The 23,403-nt window shown below is 41.6% G+C and overlaps 1 protein-coding gene across 2 annotated transcripts in view; it reads right to left on the reverse strand.

Annotated features, from left to right (window-relative positions):
* The window catches only part of SMOC2 (SPARC related modular calcium binding 2), a 214,715-nt gene that overhangs the window by 111,745 nt on the left and 79,567 nt on the right, over positions 1-23,403 (reverse strand). For both annotated transcript variants that reach the window (XM_014527099.2, XM_014527095.2), the window contains exons 3-4: positions 16,257-16,363; positions 15,014-15,113 (exon numbers count right to left, since the gene is read on the reverse strand). In XM_014527099.2, the coding sequence (XP_014382585.1) occupies positions 15,014-15,113; positions 16,257-16,363 (207 nt within the window). The remainder of the gene's footprint in view (positions 1-15,013; positions 15,114-16,256; positions 16,364-23,403) is intronic.

A 23,403-nucleotide genomic window follows, 5' to 3' on the forward strand; every position in this document is an offset into this window, starting at 1 on the left:
ATGTGAAATGATTTAGTTGTCTCAGGTCAGCTATCCTCAGAAGAACTAACTTCAATGAGAATTAAAAACAAAGTCTTACAGCATACTATTTTTGTGGATTGAAAATGTAGGTTTTAATAAGAGAACTCATCATGTCAGAACCTTTGTTTACCATGCTAAATTGATAGCCTCTTGAGCATGAAGTTTAGACAAGGAAGTTCGCCAAAGAAAAAACAGCTGACGTCACAAAGCTGGCATGCAGATTTGAAAGCCTCCAAAAAGAACGCATGAGTGTACAGCAAACTGGTACAAGATTGTCCAGTATTACAGTTTTTACATGTTCATGTTGAGAATATTCTTTTTTTTTTTTGGTACCATATTTTTCAAACATAATAGTCAACAATTTGCCATAAAATTAATTTAATTAATGGTAGTTTTATCAGTAAAAAATGAGTGGAGGAAAAAAGTCCTCCCTTAGGCTAGCAAACATAGGTAAGAGTGGGCACATCTACACATGCATTAATGCGCTGTAATTATGGCACATTAAGTTTAGTACCTGTAATAACAGGTACTAAACTTAATGCACCATAATTGGTGCTACTATGCAGTAGCACTGGCACATGTCTTTTATGTGATGCTAATGTGCAGTAAACTAATTCTACCATGCATTAGTGCATTAGCATGGCTTTGCTGTGACACACTAATGCGCAGTAGAATTAGTCTATTGCACTTTTAGTGTCTCATGTAAATGCACCCGGAGTGTAGAAAAATCTACTCTGAGTAGGATGAACCAAAACTCATGACCTTACTATCTTATTTCTTTAGACAGCCACTTGCAACCATGACAAGACCTATTAAAGTCATAACAGCTGAAGTCAATGGATCTTTACATAGGAACATGCATCTACCTGCATTACTATAATTATAAAATCTCAAGACTCAAGTCAGATGCCTCAGATTGTTCCCCCTTTGAATGACCAAAGTGTGGTGCTCATAAGTGTTACATTTAGACTGATGTAACCAAGGTTAGGTTGATCTAAATGCCGAGACATGAAGGTGTTCACAGGGCTTAAATTCACCAATGAATTGTGCCCCAGGAGGTGAACTAACTATAGATAGACCTGGATTAACTGATCTAAAATAGAATCTAAAATGGAATAACCTGGTCTAGCAAATGTCTGCACATATTCACAGCACAGTCCTGGGGCTAGGAAAGTTTTGCTACTCACCCCAGCCCCAGGACTGTGCTGTTTTTAACCCTCCCCTCCCCCCCAACCCTGGTTGGGTTATTTTTATCACCCAAATACCCGCCTCAGACTGGGTAACCCCTTCCCTCCCCCTGGCAGACCCACAACCCACTTGCAGACCTGTCAGCCCCCTGGACTTGCCAATACCCCCTGGTCTCTCCAGTCCCTCCACAGACGTGCCAGGCCCCTGCAATCTACCCAGCCACTCCCACCTCCCCACCCCCCAATTTACATGTCTCAAACTGCCCACACCACTCCTGGCTGCAGTGAACACTTGCATGCATCACTCCTGATTTAAGTGTTAAGCAACATAAAGCAAGCAATCTAAACTTAAACCAGGTCCCACAGATGCTTAGAGGCCACCTTTGAATTACCCAAATGAAATGGAAGAGTTATTCTATTACCAAACCTGGGTGTGTAAGTGTCCCCATCACAGGAATAGGGAGACATCTGTACTCCCCCGGAACCACCCACTAAATTAAGTAGAATTCTGCCTGCCACTTTTTCTGACCACAGCAAAGACCACTATTCATGAGAGCAGGGAACCGTGGTCTTAGATCAGGTTTCAAAAACTTGCAGTTGGCTTCATAGTTCCCAAATTTAATCTTGATACATAGGATTATAATAGTAAATACACTTGCAAATATAGAGGCCTCATTTCCATTTATGTTAAAACCTGAATATGCCCTTCTGTCAATAACAAGAAGTCTTGGTATAGGTTTAAATTCAATAAATGCCCATTTTATGGCACCTTTACCTTGTGATTGATGTAGATGGGCTTTGATGTAAATGAGAAACAGACCCTTGGTCTAGCTCTTACTTGTACCTTAACCAGAAATGTAACTGGAACAGAAACTTATATTCAAAACTACTTTAAAGCATTTTGTGAAACTTGCAAGAATATTGCACACCCCTAACAACAGCATTTCTATAGATTAAATCAAAGATTCTGAACCAGGGTGCCCTTACATCCTGGGGTGCCTTAAGATCCTTTCAAAGGCACCATAGCACCTGCTATGTGTGCTAACATAATTCACATGATAAATACAGATATTTCAGAGGAATCCATAGTGTTAAAAGCATTCTGACCTGTTGTGATTTTTCTGAGTTCTTAGCAACAGAAGAATTGTTCTATTAATTTTCTGTAGTCAAAACTAAGAGCTATAATTTTCCAAGAGGTGCTTTGAGTCTATTAAGGCATGCCTTTAATCTAAAAAGACTGAGGAACACTGGAATAAATGCTCATAAACACCCACACATCAACACTGGCCAAGTGAAATCATTAAGATTCACTCATCTCCACTTAAGTTATTCAGCTAATTTCAATTAATATATTTTTTAAGTTGTTGCTACTAGCTTTTACTCAAATTTAATCTTTTTCAGCCATGCTTATGCCATTTTTTGTTCATTTTCTGAAAACATTTGAGCAACATCAATATTTTTGTACATGAAAGAAAGTCATGGTTGCACATAACTGGGGAACCATTTTTTTAATTAGCCGCAGATAAAATGTTTACACACTAATCTGTCATGGAAGAGAGACATTATCATATGATATAAGTGACAAATTTTAATTAGGCAGCACCTATCATCTTCCAGTTTTTCATTGACCTGTAAACAACTGAGTGAATACATCTGGAGAAAATAGGTTAAGTTCAAAATACTATTTTAGTATATAACATTTGGAACCATTCTACATAATATGTACAAAATCTCCTTGGGCTCAAAAAAGTAAAGTGAAACTATAAAAGAATGAGATTGTTTCTTTCATCTGATTAACTATCTATCTACTAATGATTTTGATGATGTTTTATAAATGGCAGAAACAGACCTATCCCTAATTTGAATGTAAAAAAATGACAGCTCAAGTTTGTTCAAAAGATTTTTGAACCACAGCAAATCTTTCAGTGAATGTGATGTAAGTTTTGTGGTTTCTAATTTCAATGAGTGCATTTTGCACTGGTCTGATTATATGTCATCGGCTTTTAAAGCAGATAATAAATATTTATATAATCTGTTTTACATAGTGACTTCTGATCTCCTGCTTAAGAGACATTCAGCAAGCTAAGTATTAACTCTTAAGACAATATATGATGAATTCAAATAAAACTTGAGTCATGAGCCTGTGAAGTAGAACGCTCATACTGCCTCATGTTACAGACACTTTTCTTTGAAGTGCCAGCATTTTTTTTAAAGAGATAATGGCATGGAGGGCTCAGAAGAGAATGGAGAGAGGATGAGGTAGGAAGAGATCTTTCCTACCCATTGTAGGGAACCCAGCAGAATAGAACCTTTCTCCAATTGTCTTCCCAAGTTAATTTAATTTTCATTGTTTTATCTGAAACCTAATAAGAAGTCAGAATATCTAAAGATGATAGTGGATGTATCCCTATAATCCCACATATATGGAAGCTAACTTCCAGGTTTAAATTTTTAAAATTTCAAATGTGGTTCAAGCCTGCAACAGAGGAAGGCTTTCTTTTCCAATGATAATTTAATATCCGCCTTTAAATGTTTGCTTCATTCCCCAGGGCTGTGGGGCTATGGAATTTTTTTAGTCCCCTGCATTGCTAATAATGGACACGGGGAGCTGTAAAAATGTCTATATTACATATGGTGTTCTTTAGCGGACAGAATGGGGGCAATTCATCATTTTTAAGGAGTCTTCTTCTTTGTACTGTCATGGGAATCTATTTAATTTACTCCCCATGTCTTATGTTGTCCTTTTCCCTTGCAATAATGTTTTCATGGAGGGTTGTCACATGTGTCTTAGGGAAAACAAATGTTAGGGGTAGATAGTTGGCACCATAAGATAGGCTTGTACTGATTTATGTGAATGTTTTATTTGAGTCAATTGAAAACAGCATTTCATTTTGGAATACTACCTAGCACTTTCATCCTTCTGCATCTTCTGCTCATAAAAAATGACACAGCCATAACGTGAAGTAGCTAAGCCACATATCAGCAAGTACATATAAATATTCAGGTGGATATTGTGACTTTTACATATCACTTTTTACTCAAAGAATCTCAAATTGCTTTACAGTGATTGAAGCTAACCACACAAGTTTTTTTATTAATGTTACACAGAGTGAAACCTGATCAAATCACTAATAGCCATTAAGCCCTGCTCTGTTTCCTCTACTAACAGCCACCTTCTTCCAGGTATCTGTACTCATCTCTCTTCTTTCTATGCAGCCACCTAAACTGAAGGAAGTTCAAGTGGACAAGAGATTAAACGTTCAAAATAAATGAATGCAAGAAATTGCAGGGATAATATAATTTACTATACAGGATATTTCTAACCCACTCTTTAAAAAGTTCCAAAGAACTAATCCTCATTTTCCACCCTTTCTTCATATCTCCTGGAGCTCTAATCATGTATGTTGCTCTACACTACATTCTTCCAATTTGTCTGTCTGTCTTGAAGTGTAAGGTCCACAACTGGCTACATGACTCCAAGTAAAGCCTCACCACTGCTGAATCGAATGGAAGAATCACTTCCCTTGACTTGGAAGTGACACCCTTATTAATGCAGCCTAGTATATTACCGGGTTTTTTTTTTAAAACAAAGCACACTGATAACTCATATTTATCTTGGAGTCCATGAAAGTCTCCAGGTCTTCTCTGCAGTACTGCAGTCTAGCCAGTCATTCCCTAGTCTGAATGTGTACATACAATTATTCCATTCTAAGTGTAGTACTTTGCACTTGTCCTTACTGAATTTCATTAGATTAATTTCAGACCATTTCTCCAGTTTATCCAGGTCATTTTGAATTCTAGTCCTATCTTCCAAATTGCCTGCAACTCCACCTATCTTGGTATCATCTGCAGATTTGCTGAGAGTACACTCAATCTCATTCTCCAAATCATTAATAAAAATACCAAACAGTACCAAATCCAGAACAGCCCCAAAATAATCTCTAACCTGGTCTTCCACTACTCTAGAGTAATGGTGCTCAGATTTCCGGCCCTTCAGGCCACGTGAGTGGCATAAGGCCTGTCTACAGACCAGATTCCATGCATTAGAGCAGAGATCAGTGGGTGCCATCTGACCCAATGGATCAGGCCCTCCATGATGGCCTGATCCCATGCACCAGATTTGGCCACATGTTGACCTGGTCATATATGCTGGCCCTATTCCATGCACCAGATCCAGCTGCACACCAGCCAACCCCATGCACTAGATTTAGTCATAGGCCAGACCAACCCTGGATGGTTGAATCCAGCCATGTACCAACCCAACCGTTTGCACCTGATCCTGCTATAAAGTGACCGTGCATGCTGACCCCACCATGTGCCAGAGTAATCCAGTGCGCTGTTCCTTGTCATCCAGTCTGCAGGGCTTCCCACAGAACCAAAAATTTGGCAGCAGAAGAGTAGCATATAACACTACTACCTCTGCCCTACTACCAAATTTCTGAATCCATGGGGAGAACCACTGCATGGGCCAGATCTGGCCTGTGGCTGGAGGTTACATACCACTGCTCTAGGCTGCTTATCTCCTCCTCTATCCTTGCTGCTAACTGTACTCGTCACCCAGTAGATGACCTTATTTGTGAAAAATGAAGTACTTCAAATACTTCAGCCTTCTCTGCATCATTCATTATTAGATTACCCTTTGTGCTCTGTAAAGGATCCACACTTTTCTTGCTCTTCCTCTTACTTCTGACATATATATAGAACTTTTTTTTGTTGTTGCCTTTTATGTCCCTTGCTAGCTGCATGTCAAATCATGCCTTGGCCTTCCTGACTTTTTTCCTTCATGCCCATGTGATACTTTTATGCTTATCTCTAGTAATATGGCCAAGTTTCCATGTTTTGTAAGATTATTTTCGGAGCTTCAGCTTACTGAACAATTGATGGTTTAGCCAGACTGGTCTCTTGCTGTACTTACCATTTCTTTGCATAAGAAAAGCCTGCTCTTGTGCCCTTAAAATGGAGCTTCTTCCTCTTTCATTTTCTGTTACCGCCTTAAAATTCTTTCTTCCTCCCTTACCTGTTAGTGGTGCTCAGGAAGCATACAGTAAAGGATGGGTAAAACACAGCCACGGCAAAATGCCTCTGGCAAGCTCCCCTGCTAGCTGTCCTGTTGACCTGGCTCCTGGTGCCACTAATCCCTGATGTCAGATTTCCATTCAGTTCTATATATCAATCTGATATTGTGCCTGGTTCTACCTGATTGGAGGGCAAAGTCATCCTGGTTTCTTCTCCAACCCCAAAACAGAACAGTGCTCCAGGAGGACAGGAGGAAAAATGAAAAAGATTTTTAAAGAATGGCAATGAGAAGTAAAAGACTTAAGTATTAACAGGAAGGCTCCTTGAATTTTTAGTAATAGCTACACATTTTCAAAGTAGGAAGAAACAATCCCAGACTTAATCCCATTTTACATACTTATTATATATTTAGCAAATTAAATTAGTTGCATCCATTATTGTTACTTGTGTGTTAACTGTTGATATAAGAGCCTTGTGAACTGTGTGTGTGCGGGGTGGGGGGGAGTCCTCATAGAAGAATATAGACTACTGCTGCTGTCAGATGGTATAGTTTTGTAACTTGATGCTCCAAATCCTACCATCAAACCCTGGCACTTGCACATGGTTGCATGTGGTAGAAATGATCACGTAAGCAGTATGGTCAGCACTGGATAAAAAAATTGAAGGAAAAAAAGAGGAGTAGTAGCTGCTCCAAGAAATGTAGAATCAAGAAAACAAGGGTCAGACAAGAGCCTATGATGATAATAAACTTTTTTTGTAGATTGTAGAGGGGAAAGTTGACAGTGGTACAGTGATGTGTGTATCAGTGCTTGTTTACCGGAAGAAAAAAGAGTAATTTTTCAGGAACACTTCACACACACATTTCAAACCTGGAGTCCTGGTATAGGAAAGTCATCCAGGGATGATTGGTGATATTGAAAAATGCATGAAGAAGAAATCAAAGGAAGGAATTAAAGGGGGCCAATGAGGCTGGAATAATTTCCAGAGTGATGGAGAAAGGGATATAAAAGAAACAAAGACATTGTTGGAGACAGGGAAGGAGTTGTTGGGACACCTTCAAGCCAAGTGGAAAAATGACCTTTAAAATAGGAAATAAGGAGGCACATCTGAGAAGAACCAAGAAAATCCAAATAGACCTGAGTGAAATAAGATTTAAGAAAAGGTGCAAGGTATAGTGTTGAGGAATGTCTTACAAATCAGGCCACATGGATGAATCCAAGACTGCTATTTAGTAGTTAGGCTGTATAAAGAGCAAATTAACTCAGAGCATTAATAATACCTGTTAGTAACTTGGGTGAGGGGGTGAGTGGAACAGTAGCTCCAGGCACTGATTCAGAGGAGGCACCAGAATGGCAGCCACTAGGCCTGCACTGTCACTACAGCAGTACCACCCCATGTTCAGAGAGTGTGCACTGAGGCAACAGCACGTTTTAAGTTGCACCTGTGCATGGCACCTGAGGAAAATATCTAGAATATCATAAGCTAAATGAGGTCTTCAGGGAACTGTTATTTAATGAAGGATCTAAAGATATAAATAGAAACAGCATGAGATTTATCAGTGTGAAAAAGCAACAGTCAAGCCCTCTGTAATCCAAATGAAGAAATACAAATGTAAACAAGAACACTGTTTGGACTGTCCACTGTCTGGACTTTTTCTAATATTTTTTTTAAAGTTCACTTTTTAAAAGCTCATTATTAAATATCTTATTAGAAAAGGTCAAATCATGGGAGACATTTTTGAGTAGCGTTTAGCATTTTGGTCTGGAAGGCTAAAATATCAATATGAAACTGAATTACCATGTTTAAAAAAGCCACTTTCAAAGAGAAATGTCTAACAGTAGAAGTTCCATGACACATGAAACATCAGGAAACAATCATGTGATAGACGCAATTGCTTAAGCAGGAAAAATGATGAGGTTGTATATGTAACTGTCAAAATGATCCAAGACCTCCTTGTAGCTGACTATACAGTATATTCAGAGAAACAAGTAGTGGCAACTGAAGAACACTTGAAAATTCAGTTCTCAGATTCCATTGCTGCAAGGTTTCTGTTTGCAATATCAAATAATATCAAGGGAATTCTTGAGAAAAGACTAAAAACTACACAATTGGTTAGATTGGCCATAGAGGTGAGTCTGGACATCAATGATATACCACAAGCATTAACTCAGACAGGATCAAGAGTGTATAACTGTGTATACCTAGAAAAAGATATTTGGGGCATGATTTCTGTGCTTAATGGTACAAAAGAAAAAAAATAGAAAATTAAATGGTAGACATTCTGGAAAATGTCAACACTCTGTCTGGAAAACATCTTTGCTATCATGATAGATGGCAATTCTGCAAACACATCAAAACAAAAAAAAGTCACAACTCTGCTTTAGTGAGACTCTCCTTCTACAAAATTAACAAAAGGGGATTGTGGGGTTTTTTGCATTACTTTTCATAAAATTTGTAGCTGCCTCCTCTACTCAGGTAGGTGGTTTCCCAAGTCCTTTTGAAGATTATACTTTTCAATCCCTACTATTTCAAAATCTCCTGAAAAAGCCTGTTTTGTCATGTTGCTAGTGAGGCTGGATCATTCTCAGAGTGGTGACTGGGAAGAGGAGAGTGATAAGGAGCAAAACAAGGTTCTTTGGGTAAATGTGATATCTTTTATTAGACTAACTAAAGAGTTGGAAAATTGTTCTTTGCAAGCTTTTGGGCACAAGCACCCTTCTTCAGGCATATAGAGAGTCACAAGAATCATAGACGGAGGTTGGGAAGGAGCTGTGCAAAGTCATAAAATCATAGAAAGTTCAGATAGGAAGGGACCACAGGAGGTCATCTAGTCCATCCCATGCTCAAAGCAGGACCAGCCCCAACTAGATCATCCCAGCCAAAGCTTTTTTTAGCTGGGTTTTGAAAACCGCAAAGGACGGAGCTTCCACCACCTCTCTGGATAACCTATTGAAATGTTTTACTACACTTCTAGTGAGAACATTCTTCTTCATATCTAACCTAAACCTCCCTTGCTGCAACTTGAGACGTTTGCACCTTGTTCTGTCATCTGCCACCACTGAGAATAGTCTAGTTCCATTCTCTTTTGAACCCCCCTTCAGGTAGTTGAAGGATGCTATTAAGTGTCCTCTCAGTCTTCTCTTCTCTAGACTAAATAAATCTAGTTCCCCTAGTATTCCCTCATAAGTCATGTCCCCCAACCCCCTCACCATTTTTGTTGCCCTCTGCTGGAATCTCTTTAATTTGTCCACATTCTTTCTGTAGCGGGGTCCCAAAACTGAACACAGTACTCCATGTGTGATCTCACCAGTGCTGAATAGCGGGGAATAATCACTGCCCTGGACCTAGCAGCAACACACCTACCAATGCAGCCCAGTATGCCGTTAGCCTTGGCAACAAGGGCACGCTGCTGGCTCATATTCAGCTTATTGTCCACTGTAACCCCCAGGTCCTTTTCTGCAGAGCTGCTGCCCAGCAGTCAGCCCCCAGCCTGTACTGGTGCATGGGATTGCTCTGTCCTAAGTGCAGGACTGTGCACTTGTCCTTGTTGAACCTCATGAGATTTCTTTTGGTCCAATCCTCCAATTTGTTTAGGTCTCTCCGAATCCTAGCCCTACCCTACAGCATATCTACTACTCCATCCAGCATGCTGTTATCTGCAGACTTGCTGAGGGTACACTCTGTGCCATCTTGCAGGTCATTGATGAAGACATTGAACAAAACTGGGCCCAAGACCAACCCCTGGGGCGCTCTACTTGATACCAGCTGCCAAATAGGCATTGAGCCATTGATTACTACTCTCTCAGCCCAATGCTCCAGCCAGTTTTCTATCCACCTTACAGTCCATTCATCCAGACCGTACTTCCTTAGCTTGCCTGTAAGAATGTTGTAGGAGACTGTATCAAAAGCCTCGTTAAAATCAAGGTACATCACATCCACTGGTCTTCCTGCATCCACAGAGCCGGTCACCTTGTCATAGAAGATTGGTCAGGCATGACTTGCTCTTGGTGAATCCATGCTGACTGTTCCTAATCACCCTTTCCTCCTACAAGTGCTTAGAAATCGATTTCTTGAAGATGTGCTCTATGATTTTTCCAGGTACTGAGGTGTAGCTGACTGGTCTGTAGTTCTCTGGATCCTCCTTTTTCCGTTTTTTAAATATGGGTGTGAAAAAGGCACTGAGTACTTTAGCTTTTTCTGCATCCTCTATCACAAGGTTGCCTCCCCCATTCAGTAAGGGATCCACACTTTCCCGGATCCTCCTCTTGCTACTGACATACTTGGAGAAACCCTTCTTATTACCCTTCATGTCCCTTGCTAGCTGCAACTCCAGTTGTGCTTTGGCCTCGCTGACTTCATTCCTGCCTTGCTCTTATATCCTTTCCTAGTTATTTCTTCAAGTTTCCACTTCTTAGAAGCTTCCTTTTTGTGATTTAGTTTACTGAAGAGTTCCCTGCTAAGCCAAGCTGATCTTCTGCCATACTTGTTATTTTTCCTGTGCATCAGGATGGTTTGTTCCTGCACTCTCAGTAAGGCTTCCTTAAAGTATAGCCAGCTCTTCTAGACTCCTCTCCCCCTCAGACAGGCTTCCTAGGGGATCCTTCCCATGAGTTCCCCGAGAGAATCGAAGTCTCGTTTTCTGAAGTCAGCTGCTCTTCATCCTTCTTTTCATCAGGATCCTGAACTCAATCATCTTGTGGCTGTTGCTGCCCATGTTGCCATCCACTACTACATTCCCCACCAATTCTTCCCTGTTTGTGAACAGCAGATCAAGATGAGCACGGTCCCTAGTTGGCCACTCTAGCACTTGCACAAAGAAGTTGTCCCCAGTACACTCCAAAAACTTCCCGGATTGCCTGTGCACTGCTGTATTGCCCTCCCAGCAGAAGTCAGGATGGTTGAAGCCCCCCATGAGAACCAGGGCCTGTGATCTGAAAACTTCCAGTAGTTGTCTGAAGAAAGCCTCATCTACCTCATCCTCCTGATCTGGTGGACTATAGCAGACCCCCACTACAACATTTCCCTTGTTTCTCTCTCCTCTGACCCTAACCCAGAGGTTTTCAACAGGCCAGTCTTCAGTTTCATACTGGAGCTCTGAGCAATCCTATGGCTCTTTTATATACAATGCAGCCCCTCCTCCTCTTCTGCCCTGCCTGTCCTTCCTGAACAGTTTGTACCCATCCATGACAGTGCTCCAGGCATCCGAGTTCCCACCAAGTCTCTGTTATTCCAATCACATCATAGTGCCATGACTTTGCAAGGACTTCCAATTCTTCCTGCTTGTTTCCCAGACTCCATGCATTTATGTACAGGCACCTGAGGTAACTAGTCAATCACCCTGATTTCTCAGGATGAATGAGGACACCTCCTCTGTTATCCCCTCCTGCTTGCTCTTCTTCCAGGTCTCCAGCTTCTCACTTACCTCACGGCTTTTTCTCCATCCCCCGGCAAACCTAATTTAAAGCCCTCCTCGCTAGGTTAGCAAGCCTGTCTGCAAAGATGCTCTTCCCTCTCTTCATCAGATAGATCCCATCTCTTCCCAGCAATCCTTCTTGGAACATCATCCCATGGTCAAAGAAGCCAAAGCCCTGCTGGCAATATCACATTCACAGCCAGACACTGATCTGCAGGATGCACCTGTTCCTGCCCAAGCCCTTTCCCTTGACCAGAAGGATCGAACAGAACATCACCTGAGCTCCAATCCCCTTCACCCTTGCACCCAGAGCTCTGTAGTCACTTTTGATCTCCTCAGGGTCTCCCCCGGCAGTATCATTGGTGCCCACGTGGATGGCCAGCATGGGGTAGTAGTCAGAGGGCTGGATGAGTCTCAGTAATCCCTCTGTGACATTTTGAATCTGGGCTCCTGGCAAGCAGTAGAATTCCCGAGGCAACAGGTCAGGTCCCCTGGCAGAAGGGAGTCTCCAACCACCACCACCCATCACTTCTTCTGGGTGATGGTGGTCTCAATCCTTCCCACCTTGGTGCAGCCTGGCCTGTCTTCCTCCATCAATGGAACATGCTCTCGCCCTCTGTTGCTAGGGCTCCATATCTATTCTCCAGACAAATTGCTGCAGGTGGAGATGAGGATTTCCACTTGCTGCCAGAGGTCACAAGCTTCCAGCTTCCACCTTCCTGGCAGTCCATGTCTTCTCCCTTCTGTAGCGCTGCCTCTGGCAGTTCTTCCTCCACAGTCCCAGATGTTTCTTCCAGCACTGAATCAATGAACTCCTCATGGTGGAGGATGCTTCAGAGCCTTACCACCTTCTCCTGTAGTTCACTTGCCTGTTCCCTGAGAGGCACCACTAGGAGGCACCGCTCACACTGTAGGTACTCCTCAACCTGACCATCACCAGAAGGAACCTGGAAGCAGCAGTTCCAACAGCACCAAACCTGGAGCTGGGTAGAAGCCTTGATTGTGAATGGTCCTGCCTGGCCAGAAACCTCACAGGTGCAAGCAGAGGCAATGGCAATGGCTCTGGCATTGCAAAGTCCTCCAGCCATTTCCATGGGTCTCTTAATCTGCCCCTTCTCTCTTACTGCCCTTCTTCCAACCACACCTTCCCTAGTGAACTCACCTGGAAGCTGTACTGTTTACTGTTTCTTGACCCCCCAAAAATCCTTTTTTCCTGCTTCCTCACTAGGTTTGCTATTCATCCAGTTTTATAGAGGACAGTCTGGTTTTCTGGTCCTCTGTCCTTTATTGATATGAAACCGGACACATTTATGTCCTCTATTTTTCACCGCTTGGCACCCCCCACTGCCAACACTGCCGTGGCCACCTGTGGGAGCTCCCCACTTACCACCGCTATGCCCCTGCCACCGCCGACACCACTGACACTGCCAGGACTGCCTGCAGGAGCTCCCCACTCACCATCGCCATGCTCCTGCCGCTGACACTGCCACTGCCGCCTGCAGGAGATCGTCGTGCCCCACCCCCCCAGCCTCTGGAGGCATGTGATGTTCATGGCAGTGGGGACAGTTACACTAAATACAGCAGACCTGTATTCTTGAGGTACATCGATGGCCACCCTATTTCTCACACCAAGCTGAAAGGCTCTCCCCTCAAAGGAGGGGCAGGACAGCAATCTGATATGCAAACTGACTAGCGAACTGCCTGAAAACTGCTTGCCCTGTTTGCTGCCCCTGTTCGCTGGTTCCCTGGTCTCTTAGGGAATCTCCTTTTATACCCTGCTGGGCCTGGACTGGCTGTGCCCCCTTGTTAGGTCTTCTGTCAGGCACAGGCAGCAATCACTTAGCAATCAGCAATCACTCATCTAGCAACACTCCCAGCTTCTCCGAGCACATGCCCCAAACACACACAGCCCACCAAACAACACTCAGCAAGCCAAAGGTAAGGGTCTGGTGCCTGGTGCCTGGCTTCTCTTCCCCTTCCTCTTGCTCCCAGCAAACTGCTTGCAAACTGCTTGCCTTGTTTGCTGCCCCTGTTCACTGGCTTGAACAGGAGAACCTCTATGTATTTAAATCGTATCCCAAATAGATAGGATCACTGTTCTGAGCTAGGGTCTTAACTTGTATCAACAATTACATTAAGGCATACTGCATACAGTCCCATTCCCTGGAATGCAGGAGACTTGACTATATAGCCTACCTTTGCATCATAGTTTATAAATTTTACATTATGCAGTCACTGTTTAAAATGAGAAATAAACATGGCAGCAATGGACAGAACCCATGATACACACTTTCAGAAGAGGGCCCTATGCACTAGGCTAGAGGCAGATTCTCTCTCATTCATTCTCCATTTTACCACTTGCATTCTTGAGTACTCGGTGCTCCAAATTTAACAGGAAAGATACAGTGTGCCTACATTAAGCCTGTTCCATTGCCAGATAGTTAGGGCACTCTTTTGGGAAATAGAAGCTCTGGGCTTAAATCTCATTAGGGCAACCAGGGATCAAGAAGCCAGTTGTCCAATGTCCTGACAAAATATTCTACCTACTAAGTTCTTGTGCAAAAAGTGGCCAGTACCAGCACTACACACATCCTGAATCACCTGCCTTCAGGAACTCAGCATGAAGCGATCTGTACGCTTTGTACAGAATACCTGGAAGCTTTAACTTGACTCATGCTTAGATATATATCATCTCACCATTGATTCTAAGAAGATGCTAAATGCCTAATTGGGTCATGTTGAATCATGCTCCTTGTTCAGATATTTAGAAGTCAGGCACTGTCCTGCCTAATTTTAGACATATGCTGAGGAAATTTGAATCCTTCCTTTAGAGTTTATCATATATATTTTAATGCATTTGAAATAAAGCTAAGAGGGAGTTCCTAAAGAATATTTAATTTGTTTATAGGCACCAGTGTGAGGTGAAAACCTGTATGACTAGAAGAGATCTGTTGTTCATTTTTTTCCAGAAACACTGGTTTAACTTTTTTTTAATGATGCTTTTCACTGCTATTGGAAAAAAGGACTTTTCCCATGACTTTGGCCACCAGTGTGATTTTTTTTTAATACCCCTATGCCCTCAAAAACCATGTTTTTCTTAAATTACTCTAATTCCTTAATGTATCTGAAAAGTAAAGCTTTCAGGAATGTTTTCACTGAATTTACAAGAAAGAAAATGGGAATATATATGAATGATTATCTAAGCAATGCTGTTGCGTGGCAGCATATGTCAGTATGCTAGTGTCAGGCAAATTAGAACCATATAAAAACATAAAAATCCAGCTTGTAACACAAATAAAAGAGATGGATGCTACAAATAAGACAAATAGTTATTACTACAATAGCATTTTAACCTGACCAGTTACACTAATCGTACCTGGGCATCGTGGAGTTTTATGTGCTACAGCTGTTCCACTGATTGGACGCCCATTGGGTGTGACACACCAACAGTATCCGGTGTAACTATGGCACTGAACCTGTCAGGAAATGACATTAAGTGTGTGAAATCTATGATACATATGGTTACCATTTCAAAATGTTCATGACACCTACTCTACATATCAAGATGTTTCTGTCTAGTGCAATGAGGCCCTCCAGCAGAATATTTTTTTTTAAGTGACCAAACCTTTTTTTTTGGTTGCATCTAGTAAAATGATCTGTCATGGGACCATAATTCAAGTCTTATCATGAGATCCTTTAGCATAAAAGCAGAGTCCCTTTAACCACTGTGTGGTAGGTGTTTCTTTGGAGAGATGAAGAAAAAACAGTTAAAATGTGCCTGCCTGTGTTGTCCCCTATACCAAAAGGATAAATAGTGTTATGGAAAGCTCATAAAAGTTTCTCAGAGGACACACGGGCTGATTGTTCCTGAAATAAACCACCAATAGCTTTTTCCAGATAGACAACTTGTCTCCCACCCACGGGAACAACAGGAACAATGCTTCATCCAGCGTTACTCATGCCCCACACTGTCAGAAGACAAACTCTCAGAATGCTGCATTTAAATTAATTGTTTTGTATTCCTAGCATCTTAGCATTACCCCTAAAGTCCACTGTCACTTTCTCTACTGTAGTATTAATTATTTAAATGGATAATACCGAAGAGCTGAAAATGAATCAGGCCAACGTTCAACATGATTTAACAAATTAAATATATGACAATGTTTCACTTATATTATATCATGTTAAGCCTCTAATTATATCCCCTTTGGATTCTAAGTCCTAGCCCAAATCCCAAGATGCCCATGAAGAGATTCAGCTGAGGATAAGGAAGATTCCTGCATGACTCCCAATACTGGTAATAAGATACAAACTCTTTCACAGCATGGCATAAATGACACACAACAGGTAACTATTCTGTGAGCTATGAGAAGTGATTTAGTAGTCAACCTAGTACATAGATCGGTGCATACTTCTCAAGAACTTCTGTCATATTCAGCTCTGTTATTGGCAGCTTCTGAACAAAGAACAAGGATTCAAATGTCACAAAATGTGAATTCTCCTCCTGCTTCTGTACTTCAGCATTAGTGTAATGTCTTCAAATAAGCCAGGGTATTTCTCACACATACACCACACATACATATTCTGGGCATGGAAGTACTGAAATAAAAGTTTTCAACCTGGCTGTATGTGCCATCATCATTGCACTCTGGAATAAACACTTGCTGTAACTCCTTGCGGGCTTGTTCCTGGGTGTACTTCCTCTCAGCCACACACCTGGAAACATCTGAAAAAGAGAAAACAAGCAAGTTAGGACCTCACCTCAAGTTTTCTAGACTTGGCCCCTTTGCCAGTACCTGGTAGAACTATGCATGGAACCGGTGTGGAAGCTCTCTGAATGTGTGGGATCCCAAAGTCTTTCACTGGCACCATCTACAAGGTTTAGGACAGTTTAGGCTGGGGTTCTAGCAAAAAAACTGTCTTAAATGAGCACAGCATCTAAAGTGCTATATTAGTGCAGAGTACTAGTAGTAACCATCTTCTGAGTGATGGATTAGAAATTAAGAGCTCCTTTATTCTAAACTTAGCTCTCATATTAATTCCATTTGTGAAGATGAGCAAGTCACTTCTGAGCATTAGTTTGCCCATATATAAAGTGGGATTTATAATACTTCCCTCAAAGGAATGTTGTGAGAATGAATCAGTCCATGTTTGTAAAATGATGTGAAGTACAAAGTATTGCAGCTTTGACATACTGATAAGATTAAATAAATTAAATCATTATGATGTTTCAGGCCCAATATGTCATCTAACATGATCAGAAGCATTCAGTCATCCACAAAGACATGGAAGAAGTAAGCTAATATAAGGTTAAATTGTTTTGTACCAGTACTTTAATACCTTGTTAGATTTTAACCAAGGGAAATTATAGCTAATGTACTGTGTAGTGGAGGTAGAGGTTGTTAGTTTATCCAGTGTCACTGCTACAAAATAAAAAAAAATGTTTTAGCTAGCTTCAATGTCTTAGGCCTTATTCTGAGTCTTGGTTTGGTTATAGAGCGCTTAATAACATGTGGTTTTAATACAGTCAGTGTTTTAACTGAAAATAAATCACTCTTTTGATGGACCTTTCTCCTCATTTTTTGTGTAGAATGGCATGTGGTTTAAGTGTCTAAAATGAAAAGTGATATAAATTCTAGCATATAAGGGCTCTACTACAATACTGATAGAGTTATAAATGATCTCTAATAGTTGTATTATCACAGAGGCATGCCAAAGGCAGATAAATTCTCCAAACGACTTGCCTACCACATTATTCTTGTACATCTCCAATTTCTAAGGCTACATATTTGCAGCCAGTCTAATACTTCTAGAATCTACAGTGATCAAATTAAATGGAATATGAAATTCAAGATTAAAGTGTAGTATTTCTTGGGTTTTTTAGCCGTAGGAAGCATTTAAAACTTAGTAGCATGGAATTACAGGTCCCCTTTAAACCACAAAAAAACCTGATAGAAAGTAGTCTTATCAACCTTAGTAGCTGAAACAATGAACAGTTAAAATACTATTTCTGATATAGCCTTGTGAATTATTCAGCTTTATTCCTTTGTCAAGATATCACTATAACACACGGAAGAAGTATGATACAGTTAAAGTTAGGGGTGCGGTAGAAACCGATAAAAGCAAAGAAATGTAAAAGCACGGTCAAGATAAAGAAACATATTAAATATCCTGTTTTAACACTGACACATTAGAATAACAATTTGAAAGGCTAAATTTATCCCAAATAAAACTTCATTAGATTTAAAGGAGTTGTTATTGATTTTTTTTTTTTTTTTTACGGTACAGCTTAGCGATCCCAGTCAAATGCAAGGACCTAATTGTAAAAGGCTGGATCTTTATTTCCATTTCCCCGGATGGGTAATTGATGTCCAGAAAGACCAACTTGGCCCAAAATCAAACCAAATGTTTGTGGCAAAAAGGATCACACAAAGGGATCCCACTTCTTCAGATCACACAAAACCATCCTTTCTGTTAAGTAATAACAAGGATAATTTTGTACTTAAGCACTTTATTATTTTAGGCTGCAAACCTAGATTAAAATATGCTGATACCTACCCCACAGGTTTATTCTAAGTATGAATTAGTTCATGTCCCTGATTCTAATATTTTTTACTCCAGTATAAATCAGAAACAATTCTTCTGAAATGATTGGTCTCACAATGGTACCAAAGAGTATGAGATCAGAAAAGAGGGAATGTCCAAGAGTTATCCTGAAGATAAAAAGCACTGTACAACTCTAAGCATTGTTGTTAGAACAACCTTGTACCATCACAGAGCTGCTATATTTGGGTTTCCAGCTCCACAAAGAAAGTTTGATTTTTTTAAATAACAAAATCTGTTTTCATTCCATTAAAAAAAATAATGGAAAAAAATTATCTCGTTATATTAAGGGTCTGGATCTTTTGGTAGCGTGTGAATGGAATTTCCACTGAACCCAATCTTCCTCTTCAACGTAAGTATTAATAGGGGGGAAAAAATCACTGGTAATTTACAGGCCCAAACTAAAGTAATATCTGAAGAATGGCTAAAAGACTAGTTCTAGTACATATCAAAAGGTTGAGGTCTTATTTGTTCATACTTAGACAGCAGAGTATCTGACTCTGCACACACGCGCACGCGCACACAATTTCAAATCATGTGAGTGGTATCTCTGACTTCTGTACTCTGGGAAAATGGGCTGGAGAAACATAAAGGATTCCTAAAATTCTCACTTTCTGTCTGGGAGGGAATTCTCCTGGCACAAAAATTGACTGGGATATTTATATACTGCAGTCAAGTCTCTGAGCACAATCTTTAAATGATCTGGCTTAGGTATCAGCATCAACAGGGCTATGGCTATTTCTTGAGGACATTGCCTCAAGCTTTGGTACAGGGATGTATGTGGCAGGTAGCAGGAGGGGTGGGATAGGATTGAATAGCAGTTCACAATATACAGGGGTGTCCACATGGGATATTTACCATGCGGTTGATTAATTAACTGCACAGTAAATGTCTCAGTCAGTATGTACATGTGTGTCCCTATCAGGGCACAAAAGAACTAATAAACTCTGCAGCAGGATAGTGCTTGTAAAAACTTCCCTGTAAATACAAGCACTACCCTGCTGCAGAGTCGTTTCTTGCGCAGCAGCACAAGTGTAGGCACTGCCTGCTGGTTAGCCCCCACACTGAAGCACCCTCATGCCCCAGTCAGCTCCTCCACAGCACATTGAGCCCAGTCAGAGCAACCCTGAACTGGGAAGCTAAAGCACCCCGGCCCCCTGCCAGCTCAGGCTGCTCCAGCCCAGCTCAATGTGCTGCAGGCCAGGGTTTGCTGCTAATATTAAAAGTGATCTAAATTCTAGCATATAAGGGCTCTACTACAATACTGATAGAGTTATAAATTATCTTTAATAGTTGTATTATCACAGAGGCATGCCAAAGGCAGATAAATTTATTGCAGATAAATGTAAACAGTGTGCCTGGGAGCTTCCAGGGAACATGCTGCACATTAATGACACGTGTAGATGCACTCACACAGCTGTAGATGTTACACGAAGTAAAGGAAATCCAGAGAAACTGTTGTAATTCAGACAGGACCATAGGACTGTTTAAATTACAGTGGTGACCACTCGCCCCTGGAAGGCACACATTAAACTGTAGCCATATTAACACTGTGGTAAACCTCTAACAGGCCTAGTGCCCTGAGCGAAACGTGCATATTTGCAAGATCTAGAACCAAGTTCTAATGTCCAATAAAAATAGAGGCACGGCACTTTATATTTCATTCCTTAGATGCCCAAAATAACCCTCAAATTAACGGGAATTTGAAATATGCAAAAGGGTGCTTAAAGCAACAGTAGTCTTATAGCTACCAGAGGAATTACATGTACTGGAGAGTCTTTCTCCAGTTGATCAAGTGTTTGGTCTCTCACACAACATCAAGGGAAAATTATCACCTTTAATTCAGCTGGCTAAGTCTGCAAGGGTATATCATAGGGAGAAAAGTTTCTGCCTGAAAAACCTTGAGCTTTATTATGGAAACAATGACACAATCTTAGCATTGATGCAAACATCATTTCTAAAATGACATCCCAGTGTGAATTGAATTTATAGCAAGTTTTGGATTCCCTAGGAAGTGCTAACCCCAGTTCTCAAATGGAAAAGTAAATAGAGTGCCAAGAAAATACATAAATCTTCTGCAAGGTTTTTGATTTAGTTCATCCTGCATTTTTTCTATAAGGCTGCATATAAAGATATATAATTTCAAGAAGAAGAAAAAAAACACATTCCCTAATCCACTAAGTAGCCTTTACTTGGTTCAGGGGAAATGAGTATGTCTGTCATGGAGCTGTTATGCATTTATACATAAAATGCTCTAAGTGTTTCTTTAGCTATTTATTTCATTAAAGATGGAAAATCCCATGGAACAGATCAGAAACATTTATCACTTTGTTAAAATGATTTACGAGGTCTCCCATGGTTGTTCACATATGCTTAGCTGTTCTTATGCTGAACAGAAAGCTGAACAGATATCCATGCAAATTTGAAAAAGCCAGTCTAAAATAAAAATACATAATCTAGAAACTACTTTTTGGAAGGGTCCCCTTTCTGGGCCTGCTACCTCTTACGGTGAAGTTACACATTAGAGTTAGCGGGTGATAAGTCTAAGGAATGTTAATTTATGTTAAGGTTAGCCAGCGCTAGGGATCAGTCAAACATTCGGGGTTAATACCCTCCCTAATATGAACTGCTCAGGCCTGCTGATAGAGGGCTGGAGAACAGGGGCATGGATAGAAGTTGCAAGTCTGCTTCTTGTCTGCCCCACTCTCTGGCTCTCTAGCTACAGTATAGGACTGGGAGGAAGGAGTGAAGGGGTCCCCTGGACTGTTTGGAAGGGCCAGACTTAGGGAAAATGGTGCCCTGGGCAAATTTGCATTTTGGTTCCCCCTCCCAAGACAGTGGAGCTGCTGCAGGTAGAGGAAGAGGCAGGCAGGCAGGGGTGCAGGGCCACAGGGTGAAGTCCAGCAGGGAGGCAGAGTGGCATGGTGCACTAGGCAGGCAGGCGGATGGGCAGCATCACAGCTGCTGTGCAGGATCAAGGTGGGCTGACATGCCCTGCCCAACGCCTCCTAAGCAGTGGCTACAGGCGGGGATCAGACTGGGCTGGGCACTGCTCCTCCTGCCTGGGGCATTTTGGTTCCCCCTCCCAAGACAGTGGAGCTGCTGCAGGTAGAGGAAGAGGCAGGCAGGCAGGGGTGCAGGGCCACAGGGTGAAGTCCAGCAGGGAGGCAGAGTGGCATGGTGCACTAGGCAGGCAGGCGGATGGGCAGCATCACAGCTGCTGTGCAGGATCAAGGTGGGCTGACATGCCCTGCCCAACGCCTCCTAAGCAGTGGCTACAGGCGGGGATCAGACTGGGCTGGGCACTGCTCCTCCTGCCTGGGGTGGGGATCGGCCTGGGTGGGGCAGGGCAGGACCACAGGGCAGGACCCATGGGAGAGTGCTGCTATGAGTGATGACTGCTCGTGTGTGTGTGTGAGTAGTGCCCTCCTGACCACAGCTCCCTGTGTGGTCGCCCACATCGCCCACCCATAAGGCCAGACCTGCTGCTTGGATCACCCATCTTCCCCTTAAATTAACCCCCTTCTCACCATGAACCCCTGGAATCCCCTTCCACCACAAATCACAGCTCTGCCACTCCAATCCGCCTGAAAACAGTGTGGTGAGGGCAACAGAGGTAAAGGGGTTCCCCCTCTCTGCCTGCTACCAGGATCTTTGTTGTGTGCATTGCCCCAAACCACCTGGATCCAGCCCCCACTGGGCCCCACAGCTGCCCAGCAGATCCTTGCCCGCACAAGCAGCTCGAAGATAATTCTCACCCTCAAGAGGCATAACTTTAAGATGCCTTGAGGACACTTAGCACTTGTTAACAAGCCTTAACGTGTGATCATTCCAGTTTTAAGTGCTCTTAACATGGTCTAATTGTAATATGTAATCTCACTTTTAGAAGCCCAAATAATTTTACCTGTTCTTAAATTGCCCCCACTCCCCTGGCTTACTATTTGGAAGCATATACTCTAGCAGCACATAAATAGCAGCAACTGTGGCCCTAATTCAACACAATATTTAAGCATATACCTACACTTTAAACAATTTAGATAACTAAGGTTTGAGGTAAAATAAGAAAAGCTGTGCTTCTCATGCTTCTTGGCTCATAAGAACATTTCTTTCTCTTGTAACAGTTCATATGAACAGAGACAATAAGAGTAGCGGAGCGTTAAATATTAGCAGCAAACCCTGAAACAACAATAATCCCACCCTTCAGATTTCTAGTTTGCTGCCCACCCAAAGAAAAGACAAGGCTTTTTGAAAGGACCACAAGGATTCACAAACCCTTTGAGTGAGTCTAATAGGGGAGAATATAGATGAATTAATTGATCCAAATTAAATATTCAAGGATAGTCATAGTCAGAGGTGTAACTAGGCAGTTCTGGGTGGCTGCAATACAAAGGACAGCAACCACAGCTGGGCTGCCCATGGCAATACAGTGGCTGAGAGAGCAGTGGTGGTAGCTGCTATTTTTTTACCCTTTAAGTGAGTGCCCAAGACTGGTGCCTCAGTTGTCGCCCCTTAGTTATGCCATTGTCAATAGCTGTTTTGTGGTTTCAAGACCTCCAAGCTGCACTGTGGCTTCAGTCTTCATAGTTTCAATTTAATTTGTTTAAGATCTTCATTTTGTACTAAACTCAAAGTGAAATAGCATGGATGGATCCAAAAGAGTTTTGCCCGGCTCTATTTATGGCTGGAACTACATTTGACTCTAAGAAGAAATTTTCACATGGCCTACTCCTGTGCAACCTGGCTGTTTTTTAAATCTCTGCATGCAGATAAGCCATCATGAAAAAGATGATGCATCTGAAGAAAGATCCAACCAACACGCTATCAAAGTACAGGGAAATTTGGAGTAACATTTGAAATAGGATCCACATTCTTTACTTTGTCCCCATTTCAAATTCCACCTGCATTTGAATGTTCAGTACTCCCAGTGAAAAAGTACTGGTAAAGAGAAGCAGACAACTTTTTTATGAAAAAATCCTTTTTCATTAAAATATACCTTTTCAATAAAATTATATAAATGGCTTTGTTTCCATTTTTTGTGATTTTATTTTATAATGAAAAGAATAAAAGACAAAGAAATGGAAAGATGCAAGATGCAAAGTATATGACACTTTCACTCCATAAACTCTGCTGAATTTCAATTTGTGTTCAAATGAAATGCAAGGT

The sequence above is a fragment of the Alligator sinensis genome, unplaced genomic scaffold (assembly GCF_000455745.1).
Source record: "Alligator sinensis unplaced genomic scaffold, ASM45574v1 scaffold448_1, whole genome shotgun sequence".
Taxonomy (NCBI): Eukaryota; Metazoa; Chordata; order Crocodylia; family Alligatoridae; genus Alligator; species Alligator sinensis.